The sequence below is a fragment of the Tasmannia lanceolata genome, unplaced genomic scaffold, assembly GCF_043159265.1.
Source record: "Tasmannia lanceolata isolate RefF3 unplaced genomic scaffold, GAP_Taslan_0.1 ptg000023l, whole genome shotgun sequence".
In the NCBI taxonomy this organism is placed as follows: Eukaryota; Viridiplantae; Streptophyta; class Magnoliopsida; order Canellales; family Winteraceae; genus Tasmannia; species Tasmannia lanceolata.
The window spans coordinates 1,359,599-1,383,688 of NW_027518700.1; the positions used below are offsets into that span (position 1 = coordinate 1,359,599).

General features: G+C 38.1%; 2 protein-coding genes across 2 annotated transcripts; one reads left to right on the forward strand and one right to left on the reverse strand.

Annotated features, from left to right (window-relative positions):
• Positions 1-2,528: 2,528 nt before the first annotated feature.
• Positions 2,529-8,378, forward strand: LOC143856553 (uncharacterized). Its single transcript, XM_077366804.1, has 4 exons — positions 2,529-2,554; positions 5,710-6,225; positions 7,538-7,612; positions 8,060-8,378. Exons 2-4 carry the CDS (start codon positions 5,722-5,724, stop codon positions 8,135-8,137), a joined length of 657 nt encoding a protein of 218 aa, XP_077222919.1. The 5' UTR covers positions 2,529-2,554; positions 5,710-5,721; the 3' UTR covers positions 8,138-8,378.
• A 3,721-nt stretch (positions 8,379-12,099) lies between these two features.
• Positions 12,100-22,097, reverse strand: LOC143856071 (farnesyl pyrophosphate synthase-like). The gene is made up of 12 exons (XM_077366110.1): positions 21,914-22,097; positions 17,014-17,038; positions 16,552-16,667; positions 16,332-16,418; positions 15,141-15,257; positions 14,900-14,988; positions 14,529-14,580; positions 13,760-13,855; positions 13,612-13,656; positions 13,374-13,463; positions 13,214-13,285; positions 12,100-12,437 (listed from the first exon to the last, which is right to left on the reverse strand). The coding sequence occupies exons 1-12, from the start codon at positions 22,037-22,039 to the stop codon at positions 12,309-12,311; spliced, it is 1,044 nt and encodes a 347-aa protein (XP_077222225.1). The 5' UTR covers positions 22,040-22,097; the 3' UTR covers positions 12,100-12,308.
• Between the last annotated feature and the right edge of the window lie 1,993 nt (positions 22,098-24,090).

The following is a 24,090-nucleotide window of genomic DNA, read 5'->3' on the forward strand; positions in this document are numbered from 1 at the left end:
CAATGTCAAAGACTTGACAACTTATCATGAAGAGCTTGATGAGACCTCGTGGGCGAGTTCTTTCTCACCCGGAGATAATGATGCAGTGCCAACATGGCAGCCATGTTATGCCTAGGTGGTTGTGGTGGAGTTTCAATGTGCATTCCTGCAGTAATGTTATTGGTCCATTTTTTAACCTCTTTTTTGGACCTCTAAATGGCAGAATTATGGAAAGTAGTAAACTACATAGTTGTAGGTCTCTTTGAGATCTTTTCAACAAGTATTTGTGCTTGAAAATTGGACAAGAGGGTAAAACATTATGACAGTTTTTGTGGACTGTGTCTGTGGGTTCCCAAAACAGTCAAAGTTAGTTATTTCCAATGCAATTAATGTTATGTTAGTCCCTCAGCTAGCTAGTGGAGGAGCTTGAACGAATTTGCTTTGGTTTTCTTTTATTTAAAGAGTTAGAATCCATCTTTAGAGGGGATTTTGGATGTTGATTAAATTATGTAATTGATAGAATATCAATTGGGTTGAGCTTTGCCCCCATTTTCTTCTTCTTCTCTAAGTTATGTTATTGATTTCTAATTTCTCTTCTTCTTCCCTCTTAAGCACCCGCATTAGAACATCACTCTCATGGGTAAAACTATAACATGATGAGTGTTTGATGTGGATGAATGTGTTCCTCATGCTTATTCGTTTTCTTCTGTGTGTCTATATTTAAATACATCATTACATGTTTCAAGCCCCTTTCTAATCTCGTACATGACCACAGTCTTTCTTAGTCAAATTATGTTGTTTGGAAAAGATATTTGATGGCTACTTTCTCGCCAAAACAAACTAGTTTACATTCTCTCATCTAATTCTGATTTTTTCCCTAGCCCTTACTACAAAAGGAGAAAAGGAGGACAATTTTTAAGTGGCACGAGGCTTATGAATTGACCAGGTCTACCCACGACCTAGGACATAATGGTAAAAACCATGGAAAGAACATGCACAATTCTAATAAGTAAGAAATGAGCAAAAATAGTTCCCACGCAGGGGTTGAGCCTCTAGCTCAGTTGGTTAAGACTATGTTCTTCATCCTGAGGTGGGAGGTTGAATCCCTGGTTACCTATTTTAAAAAAAAAGTTTAAAACCACGCAAGTTGTATATACGTGTAGAAACCAAATATTATTGCAAAGATAAAGAGGCGTAAATATATGGTGAAGCACGAATATTATATTCTCTCATCAAATTCTGGATTTTTCCCTAGCCCATACTACAAAAGAAGAAAATGAGGACCGGCACGAGGCTCATGAATTGACTGAGGTCTACCCATGACCAAGGACACAATGGTATACAAACTTGTCCTCCAAGACAACTTATAACTAAGAAATGACTTATTTCCACTAAGATGGTGGAAGGAACACTTGTTGAAGAGCACGTCCTGAAAATGATTTCATTCATTAATTAACTTGATATTTTGGGGGTACAGATAGATTCAAAGAACATGCACAATTAATTAGTAAGACAGAAGAGGAATGCTAGATTCACAGGTGTCCTTGCAAAAAAGGGAGCAAAGGGCGTCTCTATTGGTCAATTTCCACTAAAGACATTTGTGAGATTAATTTTCTGTGCCATCTTAAATGGGATTTGACCAACAGGGGCATCCTTTGCTCCTTCTATTTTCAAGGGCGCCGGTCTAGACTCCTTCAAGAAAGAAACGAGCAATAGCAATAAAAATAGTTTTCACACTGGGGTTGAGCCTCTAGCTCAGTTGGTAAAGACTCTGTTCTTCAACCCAGAGGTCGAGGTTGAATCCCATGTTACCTATAAAAAAAAAGGTTTAAAACCACGCATGCTGTATATACATGTAGAAATCAAATCAACAAGGCGTAAAAATATGGTGAAGCGCGAATATTGGGCCCTAGATATAGTCAAGATTCGGGCAATTAAAACCAGGCCCGCTCTCAGATATTTACGTTATAAAGTTTACCTATATATAGAAAAGTTAGACCCAGACGGTAACTTTCTTGTGGGGTCGATTCGATGCTATATATGGTTGAAATTATTTTACTTAATGCATATTTATATTTCAATATTAATTCTATTAAATGTGTACGAAAAGATATGATGGGCTCGTGGGCTTGGGCCTGGTGTCTTGAAGCCAATCCCGAGCCAAACCCTAAAAGCCCATATAGACTTGATATAAAATTATTGCATAGTTAAAAAGAGAGGTATAGTATCAAAACATCACAAAATGAATGTTATGCGTGTAACTATTTTCCAATTGCAATTATAAAGAAGTAGAAATGAAAGGATTGGGCCCAAGTTTCAAACTCTTCATGGGCTTTGAGTTGGGCTTAAGCAAGACATCTATCAATAAATAACCACTAAATCTTTTTTTTTTAAATCAAATAATACATGAAAAGACCAAAATATCCCAATATACACTTGCCTTCATCCTTCAATTATAGAGGGCAAAAAGGGAATTGTCAAGAAAGATTCTATTTTTTGTGTATAAAATACGAATACAAGGCCTTTCACAAGCCTTCCAAACATAGGCACGAAGCTTTTGAAGAGCAGCTCTGAGGTGAGAGAGAACGACCTCTTTATTTTCTATTTCTCTAAAATTAGTGTTTCTACTGTGCGCCGGTAGTTCATTGTACCCGTATTCTCTTTTTTCTTTTGAGATTATCTCTTCAGCTTGGGATTCTATCCTGCGCCTGTAGTTGGTTGTACCTGTGTTTTTTTTTTCATATTTGAGATTTTCTCCATAGTTTCAGCTCCTGAACGGTTGGTGCCGTTTAACGTTAACGCCCCAGAGGCGTACGTTAGAGATGATTTCTCTAAAATGCGCCGGATTTTCGGACTTTGCAACGTAATTTTTTTGATTTGGTCCTAACCCTCTATAGATCGGAGGGGAGGGTTAGGATCAACCTAGCCCATCTAATGGACGGTTTGGATCATCCTATGTTGCGGGCCATACCGTACTTTTTAGTATTTAATAAACTGAGGAGTTTTGATCATAAAAATACGGTAGTGTTGATATCATTTCCTTATATTTATTAATTAAAGTTAATTAGCTCTTCATCTGGCGGGAAGGTGGAAACAACAAAACTGTTTTGACGAGAATACCCCCTTTGATGGCTGAAATTTCACCATATCTTCCAGGCTCTATTTGTAATTAGTTAGAGAATTAAGGAGAATTTCGGTATCATGATAATATCCGTCTTGTTTTGAATATTGCGTTCGGTTTCTCGGTCAATGAGAATCGATATATTGCATGTAAATGAGATTTCTCGGTAAATGAGAATCCATCTTATTTACTTCGATGATTGAAACTTATTATTTTCTTTTGCATGCAAATTTTCAGAGTTGATTCCTTCACATAACAGTTAATTCTAAAAGCATTTCTTAATTATTTATTATTTTTTCTGTTTTAGGAAAAGAGTAGATTTTATTCTGATGCTGCACGTTGTGAGAAACTAATTTCCACCTTATTTTCCTTTCCTTTTTCAATTTTGTTCTTTGATGGGTATTCATTAGAACTTGGATACTATGAAGGGTTCTACTTTCTAATATACAGTTTTATTTAAGGGAAAAATAAAGATACGCCCTCTCAACTTTCTGACATTTTCAACGATAGCCCTGGGAACGAAGAATTTGTCAGGGGTGTCTTTGATGAATTTTGAACTGTAGGGTGAAAAGTCAGGAGGGGTCTACTTCATGGACGGTGAAAAGTCAGGAGGTGTTGTTGATGACTTTGAAAAATCAGGGCTATTGTTGAAAATGTCAGAAAGTTGAGGGCGTGTATCTGTATTTTTCCATTTATTTAATGGATGTGACTAATTTTTTCAGTGTGATGGATTCGAAGAAAGTTAATGAGGAAACCCAAATCATATTTTGCATCATTTAGGGCATGTTTGGCAGCCATGAAAATATTCCATGGAATATTGGTGGGGCCCAATTGTGAATGAGAGCATGAGAAATCCCTAAAAAACACTGAAGAAAAACCTACTTCAAATTGGGTTTTTTTGTCCTCTTTTTATGGGGATTTTTGTGCTCCCCCTCAGCTCCCGTCCTCTGAATTCTCTCCTTCAGCCCATCTCTCATAAGTATAACTAGACCTTTCTGTATTTTTAGGGAAATGATATCGGCACAGCCATTTTTTAATAATTGCACCAAGTTATCTTGTCTTTTATTATTTAAAAAGCTGTCAAAAATTATTACACTTTCCAAAAGATCTGACAAGCCAATTAAAAAAGAAAAGACAAACTGAGCTTGTGCAATTATTAAATCATGGTTGTGCTAGTATCATTTCCTTTCTTTTTCTAATTTTAAATCCCTTCTCATTTTACACCATCTCTGATGGCAAATATATCTCATGTCTGATGTATCTGAACCCTTCCTATTAGGGCTGCAACTCGAGCCGGGTAAAACCCGACCCGCATCGACCCAACCCGAAAATAGCCTGGGTCGGGTTCAGGTTTCATGGGTTTCGGGTCGAGCCGGGTTCAGCATTCAAAAGCCCGCATGAATCTCGGGTCGAGCCGGGTTTGAAGGGGCCCGACCTGACCCGACCCGAGTTACATAAGTTATAGTATGTACATTTTTTTCTATTGTTAGTTAAAAGTTAAAGGAATAATTACATTTACACCCCTCTAGTTTCTGACACATCCACTTCCACCCCTATAGTTTAAAACGTGACAAATACACCTTTGTAGTTTCAATTTGTTTAAGGTAGGCCCCCTCAGCTGAAAGTTCGTCCATAGATTGAAGGGTTAGGATGATCCGATGGAGCTGATTTTTTGGGCACACCCTAACAATGTCAGGACCCATCAAATGAACGCTTTGGATCATCCAAACAATGTGGGCCCACATTATTTGGATGATTTTTTTGTAGTGTTTGGATTCGGGTAGGGGCCCACATTATTTGGATGATCCAAAGCGTTCATTTGATGGGTTCTGACATAGATATGGTGTGCCCAAAAAATCAGCTCCATCGGATCATCCTAACCCTTCAATCTATGGACGAACCTTCAGCTGAGGGGGCAAACCTTAAACAAATTGAAACTACAGGGGTGTATTTCTCACGTTTTAAACTATAGGGGTGGAAGTGGATGTGTCAGAAACTAGAGGGGGTGTAAATGTAATTATCCCAAAGTTAAAAGTGAAAACCTACGCACCCACTGTTACTGTATGTGAGTGTAATTTCTGCTTCTATGAGTTGAGTTGATTCAAGTGTTTGATTCAGCATTGTTTGATTGTAATTACAACATTGTTTGATTACAGCATTGTTTGATTCAAGTGTGATGTGAGTGTAATTACATCATTGTTTGATTAAAGTGTAATTTCTGCTTCTATGAGTTGAGTTGCGTTGCCAAACAAGAATTTTCCTTAAAAATTTGCGTCAACGTGAAAAAACCCGACCCAACCCGAACCGACCCGAGATTTATCATGGGTAGGGCCGGGTTTGGGAATCGTGGGTTTTCCGAAAAAAAACCCGACCCGACCCGACCCGAGATATTTCTCGGGTAGGGTTGGGTTCTCCAAAACCCGACCCGAGTTGCAGCCCTACTTCCTATGTGAATTTTCTTAGACACTTATTAAATGTTCATGTCTATGCTTACTTCATGAGAGAGAGGGGGAGAGATTTCAATAGGATGCTTTCATAGTGTAAAATCTAGCTTCAGTTCTTTTATCTTTTTCCATTTATTTTCTAACTCATTTTACATTTCATAACAGATTTACTATTTGATGGACCCAAAGTCATCACAATTCTCAGCTCCCCCTTACAACTCCCAAGCACTTCAATTCCAAAACAATATGTTGCTTCCTAATCCTAATCAAACCTCAAATTCTCCACTAGAGGTACCCATTCACAATTGGGAAAACTCTAATGCAAATATTGAGAATGGAGTGGCATTGAATGGACAGAACATTGGAGGTGAAATTTCGCACTTTATAGAAAATGGGTCTTATGGTTTGAGGCTGAATCAGATTCATGGGGCTGAAAATTTTATAGACAGTGTGCGAATTGGTGGTGGAAATGGGGGAATGGGTTTTGTTCCTCACTACCCAGTACAAATGTTGAATGGTTTTGGTGTGGGAATTCATAACAAAGGAGGTTCCCAAAACCAAGGGGTTGAGAATGCCATGGAAACTCGGCTTCAGAAATCCATGGAAATTGCAGCCGAGAAAAAGCGTAAAAGAAAGATAAAAAATAGGGCTTCAGCTGCCCGCTCTCGTGCAAGAAGACAGGTGACTATGATCTTATATCCTTCTCATCATTACTATTTTCATTCGAAATTTTTTTGGGTGTTTTTTATTGAGATTTTAAAAACAGAAGGGTGAATTAGAAGAAAATTTCCCATAAGAATTTTTTTTTCTTTTCAGAATTTAGGGGCAAATGATATCATTATAATTAGTTGAGAGAAATATCATCATAAATTTAAATTGGCACTTCTGAGACTGAGAGAAAAAGAACAATCACCAAATAGACATAGATCATTTATCTCATCCAATAGACTGGCAAATCTCCATGGACAGTTGCTGTTGTTGGGTTTTTCGCCAAAGAAATCCCACTAAAATTACGAAGCAAATAAACCAACAAGAGAGCAATCACACAAAGAACACACAAATTTACGTGGAAAACTTTCTAATGAAGAGGGGAAAACCACGGGGCGATTCCGACGAAATATCCACTAATCAAATAAATAATATAACGTCTGTTTCTCAAGTTTTTCACCTAAAATTTGAGACCATACAAGAAGTAAGAGAGATTAAAGGTTACCTTGTTGCGAACAACAAAACCCACTTTCTTACAAAAAATTACCCACTTTGATCTTCAAGTCCAAGAAGCCCAAATTCTCACTAAGTCTCCGTGCAACGAGAGGATCCAACAGCACGGTGAAAATCTTCAGGAAGAAACACTCCAAACATTAGGTTTTGATCCCAAGCAGAACCAAAAAAAAAAAAAAAGAGCACAAAAGAAACCCTAGTTTTCTTCTTGTTCTTTTCTCTCTTTCTTTCTTTTGTCCTTTTTTTTTTCTTTTTTTCTTTTCTATCACTCACCCACGATTTTGGGTTTCCACCCCAATCGGCAACACACCCACACATGGCACTTGGTTTTCCAAATTGGAAAACCTTGTTTCCTTTTACATATAGGAAACCCTTTCCTATTCATAATCGGTAATTGAGTATGGGTTTGCGGCCTACATCATGGGGCTGGACCCCACAACAGCTATTCCCCCTAGGGTGTTTATCACATCCCGACCCTGGGAAGAAAAGGGGACAAATATATCATTTCGCATAGGAAAAAATATATAGCAGGGCCTACCTATTTGGATGATCTGAGTCATTCATTTGCTGATCCCCATAGTAGATAGGACGTGCCCAAACAATATTCTTTATAGGAAATCCTAACCCTTCAATTTTTGGAGATTTCTACACTGTTTTTTTTTTTTTAGTAAAAAAAGTTACCTAAGTTCCTCTCTCTCTCTCTCTCATGCTTCATGCTTATTATGCTCTTTTCTTGTCTTTTTTTTTTTCCCGCCCTGTTGGGTTCTTTCAGGCTTACGACATACAACTTGAGATTGAAATTGAAGAGCTCAAGGCTGAAAACGGTTGGCTTAAGAAAATAAAAATGGTATTATTTCTAATTTTCTGTTTTAATGTAAGTCGATGCAACTTTCCTGTACTATGATTATAAGACAAAAACTACATATGAAAGTCAATACAAGTTTGTGTTGTACTTTCCAATATATTGCCTTTAGTAATAGGTGTTAACTTACCAACTTCTCTAAAAGCTTAAGTTATCGGAGAAAGGCGTTATTTATCTTTTACACTTTAACACTCCCCGCACGTGTGACCCATTTGGCAAACACGTGGTCCCACTTTGGGCCGACCATCGCATGTGGATTTTTGCTATCCGGGAGGTTTGAACTCGAGAACTTTGGCTTTGATACCATGTTAACTTACCAACTTCTCCAAAAGCTTAAGCTATTTGAGAAAGGCATTATTTATCCTTTACACTTTAACAATAGGAAACGGAAAAAATCTATTTCTTAATTTTTTTAATTTGATATGTTTGCAGATTACTGAAGCTCCTACCACTGAAACTCAGCCACCACTGAAAGAAGTTGCCAGTCACTCCTATTCGGCAGTATTCTAAGCTTCACAACACATTGATATCTTGTGTTGTATGAATATAAACATTGGAGGATGATGAATAAGGTGAAATATTATATGAATAATAATAATATACTATATAAAAGGGAAATTTTGGCGATATTTTATCAAGGGGTGTGTTGTGTAGATCAAATATCTTAGTGGGGTCAAAACCATTCTGCTCTGTTTGGATGCTTAAGCATTCTTTAAGGAAGTAAAGTCTATGAAAGGGGGTAGGATTTTGGATGTCATGTAAACCTTTGGAAAACCATGAGTTTTATTATGTTTGGATGCAAGTTAACCGGGAGAGGGAGAGGGAGAGATAGAGAGAGAGAAAAAAAGTTAGATAGAGAGAGGAGACCCGAACGGAACAAAAGGGTCTGACTCAATAAATTACAACCAATTAAAAGGGGGGAAATTACATTAGAAAAATACGAACTTTTTTTTTTTTGATCGGTAATTTGGGGTTAGGCAGACCCCCACCAGCTATATTAGAAAAAGGAAAATTTACAATCTACAATCTAGGATAGATCATTCCCGATACATCATCAGAAATAATTTTTGCAAGTTCCTGTGGAACCAATTCAAGAGAAATTGAGTCTCCTTTACAGATACAGTTGGGTTTGGATAAGAAGTCAGCTGCTCTATTGCCTTCACGCCAAATGTGGGTCAGCTTCCAGCTCTCAAAAGAGATGAGCATGGATCTAATTGATTCGAGTGTTGGGATTTTCCGCCATGGGCACGGCCAAAGCAGGTTTATGGCCATAACAGCGATGAGCGAATCAGATTCTATCCACAGACTCTTAACTTGGTGCTTGATGGCTAATTTGATGCCATGATGGATGGCTTCAATTTCTAATTCTTGGATTGGGTGAGGATTGCAGTTAACAGAGAAGAGAGATAGGATTGTACCCTTGTGGTCTCGGAGAAGGCCTCCAATCGAGGCGGTTTCACTAGCCAGGGAGGCGTCCGGATTCAACTTGATCTCATAGGCAGCAGGAGGCTCCCAATGGCAGAATTTTGGGTCAGTGGCTTTGCTGAACAGGGGAAGATTAAAGGAGTTGGAAATTCTTTGGTTTTCTTCAGAGTCTTCATCTTCCAGCTTGAGGGCCAAAATGCGAGACCTAGTTGCACTAATAATTCTACTTAAAAGGAACCTTTTATGGGTTTTTTTTTTTTGAAATAGTCTTGAGTTTCTTTCCTGCCAGAGCAAGTAGATTGAAGCAGTGAGAAGAGTTCGAACAAGGGTGTAGGTCTGCCCTTTTTTCTTGAATTTGCTCCGAATCCAGTTTTCCTCATCGGATAGGGATTTTTTTTGCTTTCTTCTCTCTGAGATGCGGCGGAGAATCACTCGCCATATCCATGCCGAGTAAGAGCAATTGAAGAAAATGTGGTTGACACTTTCGGAGGCAGAATTGCAGAGAAGGCAGGAGCGATCAAGGTTGGGGCCGAGGAAATGAAGGTTATCTCTGGTACTCATTTTGTCCTGAAGAGCTTGCCAAGCTGTGATACTGAACTTCGGAGTGTGACCGGCGAACCAAACTGATGATGCCCAAGGAGGTTTAGGATTAGGAGATCTAACGGTGTTCCAAGCACTTCGTAGCCTGAAATTGCCATCAGATTCCGGCTTCCAAATCGGGTTAGAATTAGCAGCTTTAGTGAAAAGACCAGAATTGATGATCTGCTTAAGCTCTTGAAGATGAGGAAGCACTTGAATCAAATCCCACCCACCCTGAAATTTAGCCTCAGCAATAGAAGCTTTCTGGGGAATGAATGATGTCGTAATGGAAGACTGGGCAGAGAGGGGACCATTCGGATGCCAAGGATCTGTCCAAAATTGCAGAGGGGACTGAGATCCGACAATGAAGCAGACATGCTTGCTGGCCATGTCACGAGATTTTATAATGCTTCTAGCTGCCCAGGATGGGGATGTAGGCATGGGGAGAGTCCATAAACTTCTTCCTCTGATATATTTCCGATCAAACCAGGTAACCCAGGGAGAGTTTCTCTTGGTAAGGATGAGCCAAAGTTGTTTGATCTGGGCGGCCAGATTCAAATCTGATACCTTTCTGATCCCGAGGCCTCCTTCAGATTTGGGGCTACAGATTGTGTTCCAAGATACTGTGTGATGAGATTTCTCAAGATTTGAGCCTGCCCAGATAAAGTTTCGAAGGATTTTCTCAATATTATTGAGAGTTGCTTTGGGGATATGAAACGCTGCAGACCAATAAATTTGATAAGTGCTGAGAACGGATTTAACCAACTCCACTCTGCCAGCTCTAGAAAGGTGACGGAATGACCACGACGAGATCCTTTGTTTGATCTTGTCCATGATAGGTTGGCAATCTCTAGAGGTGAGCCTTGAAGTGATTAGGGGAAGACCCAAGTATTTTATTGGGAGCTTTCCTTCTCCAATCTTAAGAATGTTGCAAATAGCTCTCTTGCTGCTGTTTTGGATGCCTGCAAAGAAGACCTCACTTTTGCCAGGATTAAATTCAAGGCCCGAGCAAATCTTGAATGACTCTAAGCATTTTAGGATCCCTGCAGCTGAAGTGATGTTAGGCTCAACATAGATCATAACATCATCAGCAAATAGGGTGTGGCAAATGGATAAATCTCCTTTAGAGAAGGGGGAGGAAATTAGGCCTTGGGCTTGGAAGGAGGATAGAAGACAGGATAACATTTCCATTACAAAACTGAAGAGCAGGGGGGATAAGGGATCACCCTGCCTGAGGCCATTTGAAGACCGAAAGAATCCCCGAGGAGACCCATTGACTAGGACAGAAAAGGAGGGAGTAGATATGCATTCATGCACCCACCGACACCATAGTTCTGGGAAGCCCATTTTTCGCATGAAGGAAATCAGGGTGGATCTGTTGACACTATCAAAAGCTTTTTTGAGGTCTAATTTAAGACACATTGCTTTTTTCGGGTTTTTTCTGTGGAAATTATGACATAAATCATAAGAGAGATTTGCCTATGAATATGTTAGAGAAGAGAGTAAGAAGTAGAGAACATAGGTTGTTGATAAATTATATGACAAACTCGTACTCACTGTCCCATGCTTGTTATTTGATCCAACAGCAGCTTCTCTTTTTAGAGGAGCTGCTGTTGGACTTATAGGATTGTTTTCCTCCTCTTTTCAGGAAAAAAGAAGATTGCTGATATTTGCACAAACTCAGTTTGTATTTTCTTTTTTAATCGGCTAGTGATAAGTTTTGGGCAGTACAATAAACTTTTGACAGCTGCTTAAATAATAAGAGACGAGAAGAGTTAGTGAAGTTATCAAAACATGGTAGTGCCAATATAAGTTAGCAAAAATAATCCATCATAAAGAGCAATACTTTTACTGGAATGACTACTATCTCCCTGATTCTTTTGACTAAAATACTAATGGGCCTATGAGCATTTGGCACGCTTAGTATAATAACCACTCAATCAGGAGCAACCGGTGCTCTGTTTGGTTGCTTGTAGATGGCCGGGAGAAGGAGAAAAATAAGTCAAAGAGAATTAGAGAAGAATGGAAGATGGGGAGAATATTAGGAGGGAGAACTGCGAGTAGTGTTTGGTTGCGTGAGGAAATTAGCGGAAGATGTAGGGTGTCATTATCAAAATATAGGTGGAAGAGAGAGAAAAGTAAGAGAGAGAAAAAGAGAGAAAGAATAAGACAAGAATTTCTCCTAATTCCCCCAACAAATTTCTCTATTTTGGTGAAAAAAAGGGGGGAACCTTTCCGCCTCGTAGGCACCACCTAGGATAAAAACCAATAATCCAAACATGGTTTGGGGAGATCTGGGAGATCTCATGCATTTGAAACTCCTACAATCCCCCCAAAACAAGCAACCAAACAGAGGTCAGTTCATTATTTTTCAAAAAGTATACTGGGGCTCACTTCATAGAATCCAAACCATTCAGTACGTAGGAAGACCACTTATAATTTCTCCCCTGCAAATATAAGCCGCGAAATGGCAAAGCAAATCCCATTTGTCATAATTGGAATCCGTTGGCCAGTACGAAGGATAATAACATGGGCAGACACAGAGCCGCTAAATAAGTTTAATACGACATATTTTTCCTCTAATTAGAAAACATTAACAAAAATAAATAGGGAAAAGAGGAATTAGGATTACTCAATTATATCATCCCCTTTCCCATTTTTCCCTTTCTTTCCCCCCCTACTTCTGTCTCTTGTAGATTTTGCCCAAGAAAGACTTCAACAGCTCTTGCACTGATTTTTTTGGCTGGGCTTCAATGGACGAGATCAGCTCTTCATGACTCTTTCGCTCATACTCCTCAAAAACACTCTGCATCAACCAAAAATCAATTTAGAAAATAAGTTTACCAGTTCAAAGGTAAATTTAGAATAGAATCTCAAATGTATACCTCGTATTTACGATAGAGCCAATGGGGAAAATTCCCATGTTTCCATAATGACACTCCTCTCTTTGTTAAAACACTTTTTGGATAGAGGGGAATTATTGCATCCTTCAACGGCTCATTACAGAAAGTGTGTACAATGAAGAGAGGAGTGCCATGGCTAAAACAAGGGCATATGAGTACCATTTCCCTAGTATAATCCATAACGTAATGGGGTTGTTCTGATCCCATTTACAAGGGGTGTTAGGGAAATTGAAAGGAAACCGAAACCCAAATATTTAGATCCCCTAAAGCAATGTTTGGCAACCATGAAAGTTTTTTTTTTTTTTTTTTTTTTTTCCATGGAATATTGGTTTATCATGTCGTGGGAGAGGGGCAGGGAGGGTAGGAGAGGGAGAGAATTAGGAGGGGATGAGTGATGAGAGGGTGAGGAAGTGGCTGAAAAATAGTGAAAAGAAAAACTCTATTTTGATTAGAGTTTTTGTTTCCCTTATTTTTCTGCTGCTTAGCATCATCTCCTCACTCATGCACCCTCAATTCTCCCTCTCTCCCACTCTCCCTGCCCCTCTCTTAACACTTGGTAAGCTAATATTCCTTGGAAAAAAAATTATGGTTGCCAAACTTGGCCTAAGTCACGATCCTATATAACTTTCAGGATGCTACCACCCAGCATAAATTGGAGTGGAAAGAACTGAGCTCTAACCTGAAGATCGAGATCTTTATAAAGCGCCTTCACTTTAGCAACATGGGCAGGATCTACCTTCCCATAGTTCTCCTGAAACAGACTTCGTATATAAGAAAATCTAGCACTAGTTTTGCAGAAAATATGAAAGAGAGGGAGATAAAAATAAAGAAACTCTTACAGACAACAATTTCTTTTGGTTCTCATCAGCGCGTTCAAGGGCTTGCACAACCAACCAAGAGCACTTAAAGTCTTCAATATCTGTTCCAATCTGATAATGCAAAAGACCAGAGATTGAGATCGTAACTTACAACAAAAGGAAAAATATACAAGATGGGGCTGTGCAGGATGGAACTCCCTTTAGCACAAACTTAGAAATTGATAAATGAATTGATAATGAAAATAACTTCGAAACCTACCTTACCAATCACTTCAGGATTGCCATAGCAATCGAGATAATCATCCTAGAAAACAGAACACACATCATTGGCATGTATAGAAGGAATGCCCAGTCTGCATATAAGTGAATAATAATGGAAATTCACGGAACACCTTTTAAAAAATTACCTGTACTTGAAAGTAGGTTCCCATCTCGATAAGAATGTTTTTTACATCAACAAAATCATCCAGATTCTCACCCGACATAAGCAATGCACATGCAACCTGTTGTTGAATGGTTAAAATTGAGAACAAACAGCAAATGGTCAAGCCAGATCCACTACTTGGCCAATAGAAACAAAACATTCACACAGAAGGCTGAGAAATCATGAAAGCAGAGAATTATTTTGATATGTTTATTGGACCATAAGATCAATCCTACTTATGTTCATCAGATGCGTCATGTAGAAAGAAAGGCATGAAAGTCGAAACCCAAGAAGAACACAAGGAATTAACACTCCCAAATAAGATTAACAATAAAACACACTATTCTTTTACCGAGAGCGATTGAAATGCAGAAAACATGTAGAGGGTTTTTCAAAGCACACTTAGATGTACTGATGTCAAACAAACGGGAACTCATTTTATGATAAGTTGGTAGTAATATTCGAAAAGCTGAGCTAAATATCTGCTAGAAATAGTAGATAAATGTTCTACTTAAACAAGTTGTCCACTAACAGTTTTTGGATCTTACGAAAAAACATCGAAATCAAAACAAACCCCCAACCGATTTATTGGGGCCCTCACCATCAGTTGTCACAATCTGAAATGAACAGGGCCTTAATATATGTGCTGTTCAGAGTGCCTGGCTTTTGAGATTATTCTTAAGCAAAGTGATGACATATCTGAACATAAATCATGTAGCATCATGTGTATTAAAGTAAGCTTTTTGACTTACCGGGAGGTAAAATGAATAATAGGCAGTTTTGTACTGGACAATGCGACGATAACTGCAGAGCAATTCAACCAATTTTGCAGATGAGCAATAAATAAAAAGAAATTGATATTGATTAAAATTTAAAAGAGATAAAAACCATATAACGAAAGTATGAAGCAAGTATTGAGCAGAGCAAAGGAAAATTCACAAATGTCTGAAAGTCATAATATAATCAAGGAAGAAAGAAGGAACTGGCAAGCAGTATAGAAATCAATTGACTATTTGAGTATCATCATTTTCTTGATATTCCTATAATGGAAGTATCTCACAGATGATTGCATGGTAGAATGCTATGTCATGTTATACAAAGTGCTTGAAATTTCCCTACATACACTGGCAGTGTGTACTTGGACAAGTCTTTCTCTCCCTCATGTGTAGTAATCAAATCTAACATCTGTCCTGAAGCTGTTTGAAACTCAACCTGACAAAAGATGATAACAATTAGTCATAATTAACAGTATACTATTTAACCTGAAAATTACTCAACCTGACAAAAGATGATAACAATTAGTCATAATTAACAGTATACTATTTAACAGAAAAACAATCCATTATCCTACGAAAGATGCTCACCTCATTGAATAAATCCACGAGCTCTACATAGTAAGGCTTTTCCCTGAAGTGCTTTTTGAGCATTCTGGGAATATGGTTTCGAAGTATAATCCCATCATTTGTAGCAATCAAACCAACCTAAGAGCAGCATTTCATAAAAGTTAAAAACTTGCCCAATTAAAATTATGGACATAAAAATGCATGTAAGGCTTCACTCCAAAGTCCTAACTAAGGTCAGATAGTTGTACAAGTTGAGAAAGGTCATAGAGAATCACTGGAACATGCTCCTTACAGTTTTGCAAGAGAACAAGTTAAAACTCTTTTCTGGCTTCATTGCATTGATAAAAGTACGGATCAGCAACCAACTAGCTGTGACTCCTAACCCAAATTTCCAACAAATTATAACCTCAATAATATATTAGATATAGCAATTAGTAGATGCTTAACTTTCATTTTAAACAAACTAAAATTTTTCAGAGCGGAGCTTTAGGGCCTCTTTGGGAAAGGTTTCAGGTTTTGGTTTCGGTCGTGATGGAAATAGATTGGTTTTGGATGGAAATTTTGGTGCAAATCCTGTAAAATCACATAAACATATGCAAATGATGAATATTTAAAATAAAATGTCAGGAAATGATAGAATAAACAGAAATATGCACACAAAAAAACACGCAAGCAAAAAACCACCAACAATGGTTTAACAACATCAAACAGCTAATAACTATTTTAAGGTGCAAGGTTCTATGTCCACTTCTTTTAACTATTTTTCTTATCAATAAAATTTAAGGTGCCGCCCCGGGTTCCTAGATAAATTCCAGGTTAAAAAAAAATCCTCTACAACATAAATGCTTACTAACCAGTCACAGCAGAACGAGTGAGCGACATCCTGACAATGTTCTTATATACCAATATGTCAACTAAAAATTACCGGTTTGAATCCGGTTAAGCCCTTGGCACCACTTAAATATTTATCCTTTAAAAAATGTTGAGTAAGGATTTGCTAGATTCTCCCTCTAACATTGCTGAAAGTCCCGAATGATATCTAGGGAGAGAATCTATGGTACCACTTACATAAAAGATACAGCTGCAATCTACTGTACAAAGCATGAATGATAATGAAAATATTGAATGGTGGGCATTCAATCAATAAGTAGCAAAAAAGTAGAAAAGTGTGCACAAAGTCAGTGATAAATTACTATAAGGTGGAGCACAAACCTTAGGCACTCTGTACCAACAAGGTTGACCACGTCGTGTGGGAGAGTTGTCCATGATATCATCTAGGACAAGAAAATATGCTTGAAGCTGCAAGTATAGTTGTCAAGAAAGCTTCAGATGCCTATCAACTATAACAGACATAAAAGATAAAATCATAAAATAACTTCAAAACAAAATTTTCGGGCTTATTCAAAAAATATTGAATCATTTTAGACTATACCCATTCAATGCCCCAACCAAGCACACATGCAAGGAAGACTTCATCTTCGCTCAACTCCTTTCCTTGTTTTAAGAATTTGTAGCTATCAATCACAGAAAGCCCGCGATTCAGCTTCCCTGCAAATAACACAAATTAACCAAAATATGTTAAGAGAAACACGTTCCTTCATATCTACTAAGAGAAACATGCTTCTTCCCGGTCTCGTGTATGGACAATCTCTGCCTTTGCGGTAATTCTTCTTCTATTTATTATGTATTTTGTTTCTCTTCTAAAAAAAAAAAGCCCTAGAAGAAGAAAAAGAAAAGAAACATTCCCTCATATCAGATTTCCCAAATTCCATGAACAGTAAACATCCATGGATCTTGGAAAATGTCACAGAGCTACAATTTTGAAACATAAAATACCGGCCATAAGTCATCTTTACTATAAAAGTGATACAGGTATAAGTGGTCTATTGCGCACCTCCAGGTACATTGTAGTCCAACATCTGTCATAGAAGAGGCATAAGACATGATAAGGTCACAAAACTATGTATATAAATTCTAAACAAACAGTATAGAAAAGATTTAAAGCTTCAAATAAACAGACAGTTAATTTAATTACTCAAGTGATGATATATAAAAGGAATATATGTGTGGAAGTAATGCTGAAGATATGAACTACATACTAATGCTTCCAAATGTTCAACAACTTCTCAAATATCCAATTAAAATTATAACTAGAATAAATAAAATTCAGAGACTAATCTCAGAGTTACTGCAATGTTTCATATATTATAACATGTGCCATGTACATTTGATGACCAAATATGCACTACTGTTCATGTACGTAATCCTGAGCAAGGTTTTAAATTTCGACCAAAATCGAAATGGGTAGAAATCGAAACGTTACTTTATTTTGATCGAAATTTCATCCGAAATTTAAGGGATTTCACCCAAAAATCTAGATTCTTGATAATTATTTAATATTATCATGAAATTTCAGCCAAAATTACAGCAATTTTGGCTGAAATTTCGGAAATTCCAGGCGAAATTATGTACGAGATAAAATAGGCGTTAAATGAATTCATTAGATTTCGTCCGAAATTTCGAAATTTCAGGGTATCATCGAGTGATTCGGTGACGTTAAGATCCAAGAGCAAGCAAGATGGCGGAAGATAAAATCAGAATCGAGAAGTTCGACTGACACAATTTCGGATGGTGGAAACTCCATATCGAGGATTATCTTTATCAGAAAGATCTCTATGAGTCTCTTTTGGGTTTGAAACCTGAAAAGACGGCTGAAGATCTTGTAGCAGTATCGGCTTGGAAAATTCTTGATCGAAAGGCGCTTGGTGCGATTCGTCTAGGGCTGACGAAGAGAACGGGGTGCCACATCTCGAAAGCAAAGACCGCAAAGGAACCTCGACAAGCTGGTAATAAGAAGGCAGTTACTCTCTTATTGTTACAGACTGCTTTTAGCTACTGTAGTTGCAACCATATCACTGATATTGTCTCCCTTGAGAAGGTAAAGCATGCCCCTACACTTTCCATTTGCTGCTACCCGTGATCCAGAAGTTAACTTCCACTCTCCGCACCCAAAGGCTGTCAGAAAACCTTCTTGCTCAAGCTTGCCGGTTGAGATCAGATTTTTCTCTAACTCTGGGATGTGCCTAGCTTCATGCAGAACAAGGTGTCCTCCACTAGGAATCTTCACTGTCACCGTTCATTTACCAACAATATGGCACTTGTGACCATTTCCCACGATTACTTGCCTGAAGTCTCCGCTGGCATACTTATGAAACATATCTCTCTGTGAGGTGCAACGAAAAGAAGCACCTGAATCCACAAACCACTGATCCGTTGCCAAATTAACCCCTGCAGCTAAACACATTTTCTAGCAAAGGTTCACTGCTAACCAAGTTAGCCCCTTGGCTCTCTTCCTGCTGCTTCTTCTTGTAGGCCTTACACTGATGCCTTCGGTGCCCAGTCTTGTGACAACACCAGCACTCATCTTTTGCTACCTCCTTTTTCCCCCTTGACTGATATGTCACTCCCGCTAAATCGTACTCCGCTCTTTCTTCTTCCACTGCTAGTGCCATAGAAGACGTAGAAGTCGAAAGGGTTATCACCCCCTGAGACTTGCCTTCTCATCTCTTCGTCCATGATGCTGCTCACAGCATCGTCCAGAGTCGGATCATCCTTCATGGTGCTAGAAGTCACCTGCACCGCGGTGTTGTAGCTATCTGGGAGGGAATAAAGGAATAAGAAGGCTTGGAGCTTCTCGTCCAACTTTATGCCTGCGAATTCCAATTGATTTGTGATTTGCGTGACGATATTTATATGTTCTGCCACAGAACTCCTGTCGGATAACTTCATGTTAACCAACTTCTTTAGCAAAAAGATTTGATTTGATGTGGAGGGCTTCTCATACATATTCGTTAGAATATCTATCGCTTCATTTGCGGTCTTTACTTTCGAGATGTGATACCCCGTTTTCTTCATCAGCCCTAAACGAATCGCACCAAGCACCTTTCGATCAAGAATTTTTCAAGCCAATTCTACTACATGATCTTCAGCCCTCTTTTCAGGTTTCAAACCCAAAATAGGCTCATAGAGATTTTTTTGATAAAGATAATCCTCGATCTAGAGCTTCTACCATCGGAAACCGTGTCCATCGAACTTCTTGATTCTGATTTTATCTTCTACCATCTTGCTTGCTCTTGGATCATAACAACATCACCGAAACGCTCGATGATACCCGACTAACCAACCAGAGCTCTGAGAACACTTGTTAATGAACCGTACACCGATTCAATAATCACATGCAAGGACAGACAGAAAATAAAATCACAGAAACTATAAAAAGCACATCAGAGAATTATTAATGGGGTTCACCCAAACTTGATTACGTCCCCGCGCAAAGGCACTTCTACGAATACACTAATACTTTGAAGAATATTAGTTACAATGATCTTTTCTCAAGATCTCCTTGGGCCCTTTTCTCACTTTGATAGCCTCTCATTATTACACACAAAGTACCCTCACACACAGAGTTGCTCTCTTTCTCTCACTCACACTCTTTCTTATGTTTTCATGACACATTGTCTGCCTATTTATGACCATGGGTGGTGACCCATGGTTGTTGGCCACCGTATTGAACTTCCAATACCCATGCGGCAGCCATGTTTGGCATGGCTACACATGGTTGTTGGCATCCATGAACTTGGGTTCACACCCAACAAGAGATTGTGCACTAAAGGTAACAATATTCTCACTCTAACGAGAGGCATCAGCTCTTGAGAACAGAGTTGGGAAGTTAAGCAAAATAAGCCGGAGAAAATGTGTGAATCTCAGGAGTCAGTTCACATGTGCTAAAAACAGGTAAATGTTTTGAACTCAATTTTTATTTCATATATTGTGTGCGCGCTTCAAGAACATCAGAGCAGATCTTGGAAATCAATTTAAATGAGTTTAAATTAATTAGTTTACTAAAATCGGTAAAATTATTAGGCAAAATTACTTTATCGTTGTATTATGAAGTAGTAATATATCTCAACAAGAAAAAATAGATCTTCACAGTTACATAGTCTCTTCCAAGTATATAAAATAGTCTCTTGCAAGCATATGAAATTGGCCAAATGTAAAGCTCATTCTGTTATTACGCAATCTTCATATTTTTCAAGAACATTCTTTCCTAAGGCTCTTTCCGTTATTATGCATTCTTCATATTTTTCAAGAACATTCTTTTCCTTTCTTTTCTTTTTCTGAACAGGAACAATTTTAAATCAAAGAGGAATTTTCAGTAATTATATTATAATATTGCCTCTATATGTATTTCTTAGTTATTTCTTTTTCAATTTTCTTCTATGATCTGTGGACACGGACATGAGTGTCGCATGTCAACACTGGCACGGAGTGTCGGACACGGGCAAACCCCCAAAATTTAGAAACGGGGACACAGCTAAAATAGAAAGTATATAGAATCATAACTTATCGATATAGATCCGTATGTAGAGTTTCGACATGGATATGAGTTGTCTAACATGGCAATATCTAAAAATCTAGAAATGATGACACATACATAAACATAAAATTATTAATTATTACACAAATACGTGTCAACACACCCACATAACTCCAACACTCCTACCAATACATTTAAAAGTGTCCAAAGGAGTGTCGACATGTGTGTACACGCGTGTTGTGTCGGACACGGCAAGACACGTGTGTCAACAATAAATGCAAATTGTCGGCTAAATCATAGGGCAAAATTACTTTATCGTTGTATTATCAAGTAGTAATATATCCCAACAAGCAAAACTAGATCTTCACCGTTACATAGTCTCTTCCGAGTACGTAAAATAGTATCTTGCAAGTAAATGAAATTGGCCAAATGTAAAGCTCTTTCTGTTATTATGCATTCTTCATAATTTTCAAGAACACTCTTTTCTTTTCTTTTTCTGAACAGGAACAATTTCAAATCAAAGAGGCATTTTCAGTAATTATATTATAATTTTGCCTCTATATGTATTTCTTATTTATTTGTTTTTCAATTTTCTTTTGTGCCTTATACTCCCATAACAAAGCAACGGGAAAAGCAAAAGGAAGGAAAAGAAAAGGAGCTCCATTTCATGCTGTGGAAAAAACACTAATTCGTTTAAAATAACAACATATCTAGACAGAGTAAATCGAAATCCTTCAAACCACTCAAAATACCAGAAAATAAGAAAGATTATCCAACAGCAAGATTCCTGGTTACCAAGCCAAGTCAGACAAGCTCAAATAACTAAAAAAAATACAGATCTAGATCTTTAAAGGCAGCAAGAATTTCAGAAGAACAAGAAAATATGCCTGCAGATAACTCGCAAGCCTGCTAATTAATTAAATTTCCAGAATAAATCACAAGAATTTCTCCCTCCGAACTAAGAAAGTGCAACATTCCAACAGAATGATCTTTTCTATTTACACAGCGAGTTACACAGCGTACGGAGTACACAAAAAGGCAGATCTTGAACAAAATCGTGTAACCAAAGACCAAACGATCAAAGAAATGCATCATTTTCACAGAGAATTCTCTTTAAAAAGTACGGAACGCACAGAAAGGCAAATCTTGAACAAAATCGTGAAAACGAAGACCAAACGATCAAAGAAATGCATCATTTTCATAGAGAATTCTCTTAAAAAGCACTTATTGCACAAAAAAGCAGATCTTGGACGAAATCGTGTGAAAGAAGAGGAAACGATCGGTAAAATGCATCTTTTTCACAGAGAAATCTCTTAAATTAAGGCAGCGAATTCAAACAAGTTCAGATAGGGAGAAAAAAAAAATAGGTCGAGAAAGAAACTGAACGAAGAGATGATGAAATGGTCTGAATCCTTACCCGATCGATCCATTGCCGAGAATCTTCGGTGAAATCGAAGGCAGAATCTTGAAGCAGTTCGGATTTAAGCTGAGCATAGACATCGAGAAATTTTGTTCTCAGATCGCTCGATTTCCCGTTAGCCATGGGAAAAAAAATTGAGAGAGAGAGAGAGATGGAGATGAGAGTCTGAAGCGCTAGGCTGTATTTAAAGGAGAAAAAAAATACTTTTTGTACAGCGGGGAATTAAGAAATTCAGTCAAGTTCGAACTAGGGCTGCTTCAAAAAGACACTGGTCCTTTTGTTATTGGTGGAAACTACGAAAGTACCATTCTCGTTTTAAATATGCTACTGATATTCGCACTATAATTTATTGATAGTGGTGCGAACTCTCCTTGACTTTACTATTTAAGTAGTGCAAGTGTGAGCCTTCGACTTGGAATTAGGAATGCGTCAAGTTTTTAAATGTATTTGGTAAGGTTTGCGCTTGGCATGTCTATTAAAAATTTAGAAAAATAGGGACAATTTTTTTTTTAAGGGAAGTAATATATTCACTCCCTTTTCTTAGCTGGGACAGCCCCTCTAATGTATTTATGAATACTCTTTTACTGCAAGGGGCAGTCCCAGGGAAAAAAGGGGTGAATATATCATTTCCATTTTTTTTTTTTAAATACATTGTTGTAAGGGTACGCATTGCATGCCCATAAAATTAAAATTGAGAAATTGAACATGTCTCATCTCTTGGACAAGCATTGATGAAATGACAATTAAACAATTGAGCATGTGATCAAGGGCTCATCACTATATATAATGGCAAAGTAATTTGTTAGTATGGTCGGTTGATCAATCTCATGACCTTTTACCATTTCTAACTACTATGGAAGAGGGTGTATTTCACATGCTACATATAAATATGTAATATAAGTGAGTGATTCTATGAGATTCACCCACATAGGATACTTATGAGACAATTACTATTACTTTGCTCACATCAACACAATAATAGCATGAAAATCAGTGATTAATACTAATCAAGAAGTTGTGGATTGAAGGCAACTCTCTTAGGCCATGTTCATTTGAGATTTTGACAACCGATTGTTCAAAATAGGTTTAGTGAAAGGAAAACCCCCTTGGAATACAAAATTCTTCATAATGAATTAGGTGGGCATGCAGGGAAGGTGTCAGGAGGCAAGACCAACAAACACCTGGGAGCACCTGGGGGAGTTGGTCGTGCCAGTCTCAACGCCCTCCCTACGTGCCCTCTTATTATTTTCCACTTTTAAACGTGGTTGAATTCAGAATAAAAAGGAAACTATGAATCCAAAATCGGTTTAGGGAAAGGAAATTTCCCTTGGAATACAAAATTCATCATCGTAATGAATTAGCTGAGCATGCAGGGAGGGTGTCAGGACGCAGGGCCAACGAACACCTGGGAACACTTGGGGGGAGTTGGTCGTGCCAGTCTCGACGCCCTCCTTGCGTGCCCTCTTATTATTTTCCACTTTTAAACGTGTACGCGGTTGGTCGAATAACTTCTGACTATGCCTATATTTGGTAGTTTTGTCTTTTTAAAGTCTCGACCTCACAAAGTCCTTATTTATAAGCTAAAACTTGGATTTTACAATCCTAAAAATGTCCAATCTCTGTGTTAGCTTATTAAATCTAGGTTTTAGATTATAAAATCCAAGTTTTAGCCTGTACAATCAAGGATTTTACAATCCTAATAATAAAGTCCCTTCCAAAACAGCTTATGGACAATAAGGGACAACATTAATAGGGATTTGCTAGGGCCCATCACAAAAGGCATTTCGCAGCTAGTCTGTCGCATGTCACACCAGCCCCCTCGTGAATGGAGACAACTACAATGAAATGAAGGATTTTACAATCCTAATAATAAAGTCCCTTCGAAAACAGCTTACAGGCAAAACATTAATAGGGATTTGCTAGGGTCCTTCCCAAAAGGCATTTTCAGACCAGCCACCTCATGAATAGAGACAAATTGGGGCTGGGCTGTCGTATGTTACCAGCAGCCACATCGTGCAATTCCCACATTAATAATATGGATTTTTTAGGGGGTATGATGTAAATATCATAAAATCTGGGGTCATATGACTTGGTAGGCCACTAACTCCAGTAGTCCTGACTGGCGGCTTGCACTAACATTCCACGTGTCAATTGCAGAGTACAGAGATGGATCC

Bases quoted from the DNA above. Each gene is read 5' to 3' on its own strand.
- LOC143856553 (XM_077366804.1), top strand. From the start codon at position 5,722: ATGGACCCAAAGTCATCACAATTCTCAGCTCCCCCTTACAACTCCCAA. The intron at 6,226-7,537 runs GTGACTATGATC...GGGTTCTTTCAG, and splicing joins GCTCTCGTGCAAGAAGACAG to GCTTACGACATACAACTTGA. The intron at 7,613-8,059 runs GTATTATTTCTA...ATATGTTTGCAG, and splicing joins GGCTTAAGAAAATAAAAATG to ATTACTGAAGCTCCTACCAC.
- LOC143856071 (XM_077366110.1), bottom strand. From the start codon at position 22,039: ATGGCTAACGGGAAATCGAGCGATCTGAGAACAAAATTTCTCGATGTC. The intron at 16,668-17,013 runs GTGCGCAATAGA...TGTTATTTGCAG, and splicing joins GGACTACAATGTACCTGGAG to GGAAGCTGAATCGCGGGCTT. The intron at 15,258-16,331 runs GTTTGTGCTCCA...TGCTGCTCTTAG, and splicing joins GTTGGTACAGAGTGCCTAAG to GTTGGTTTGATTGCTACAAA.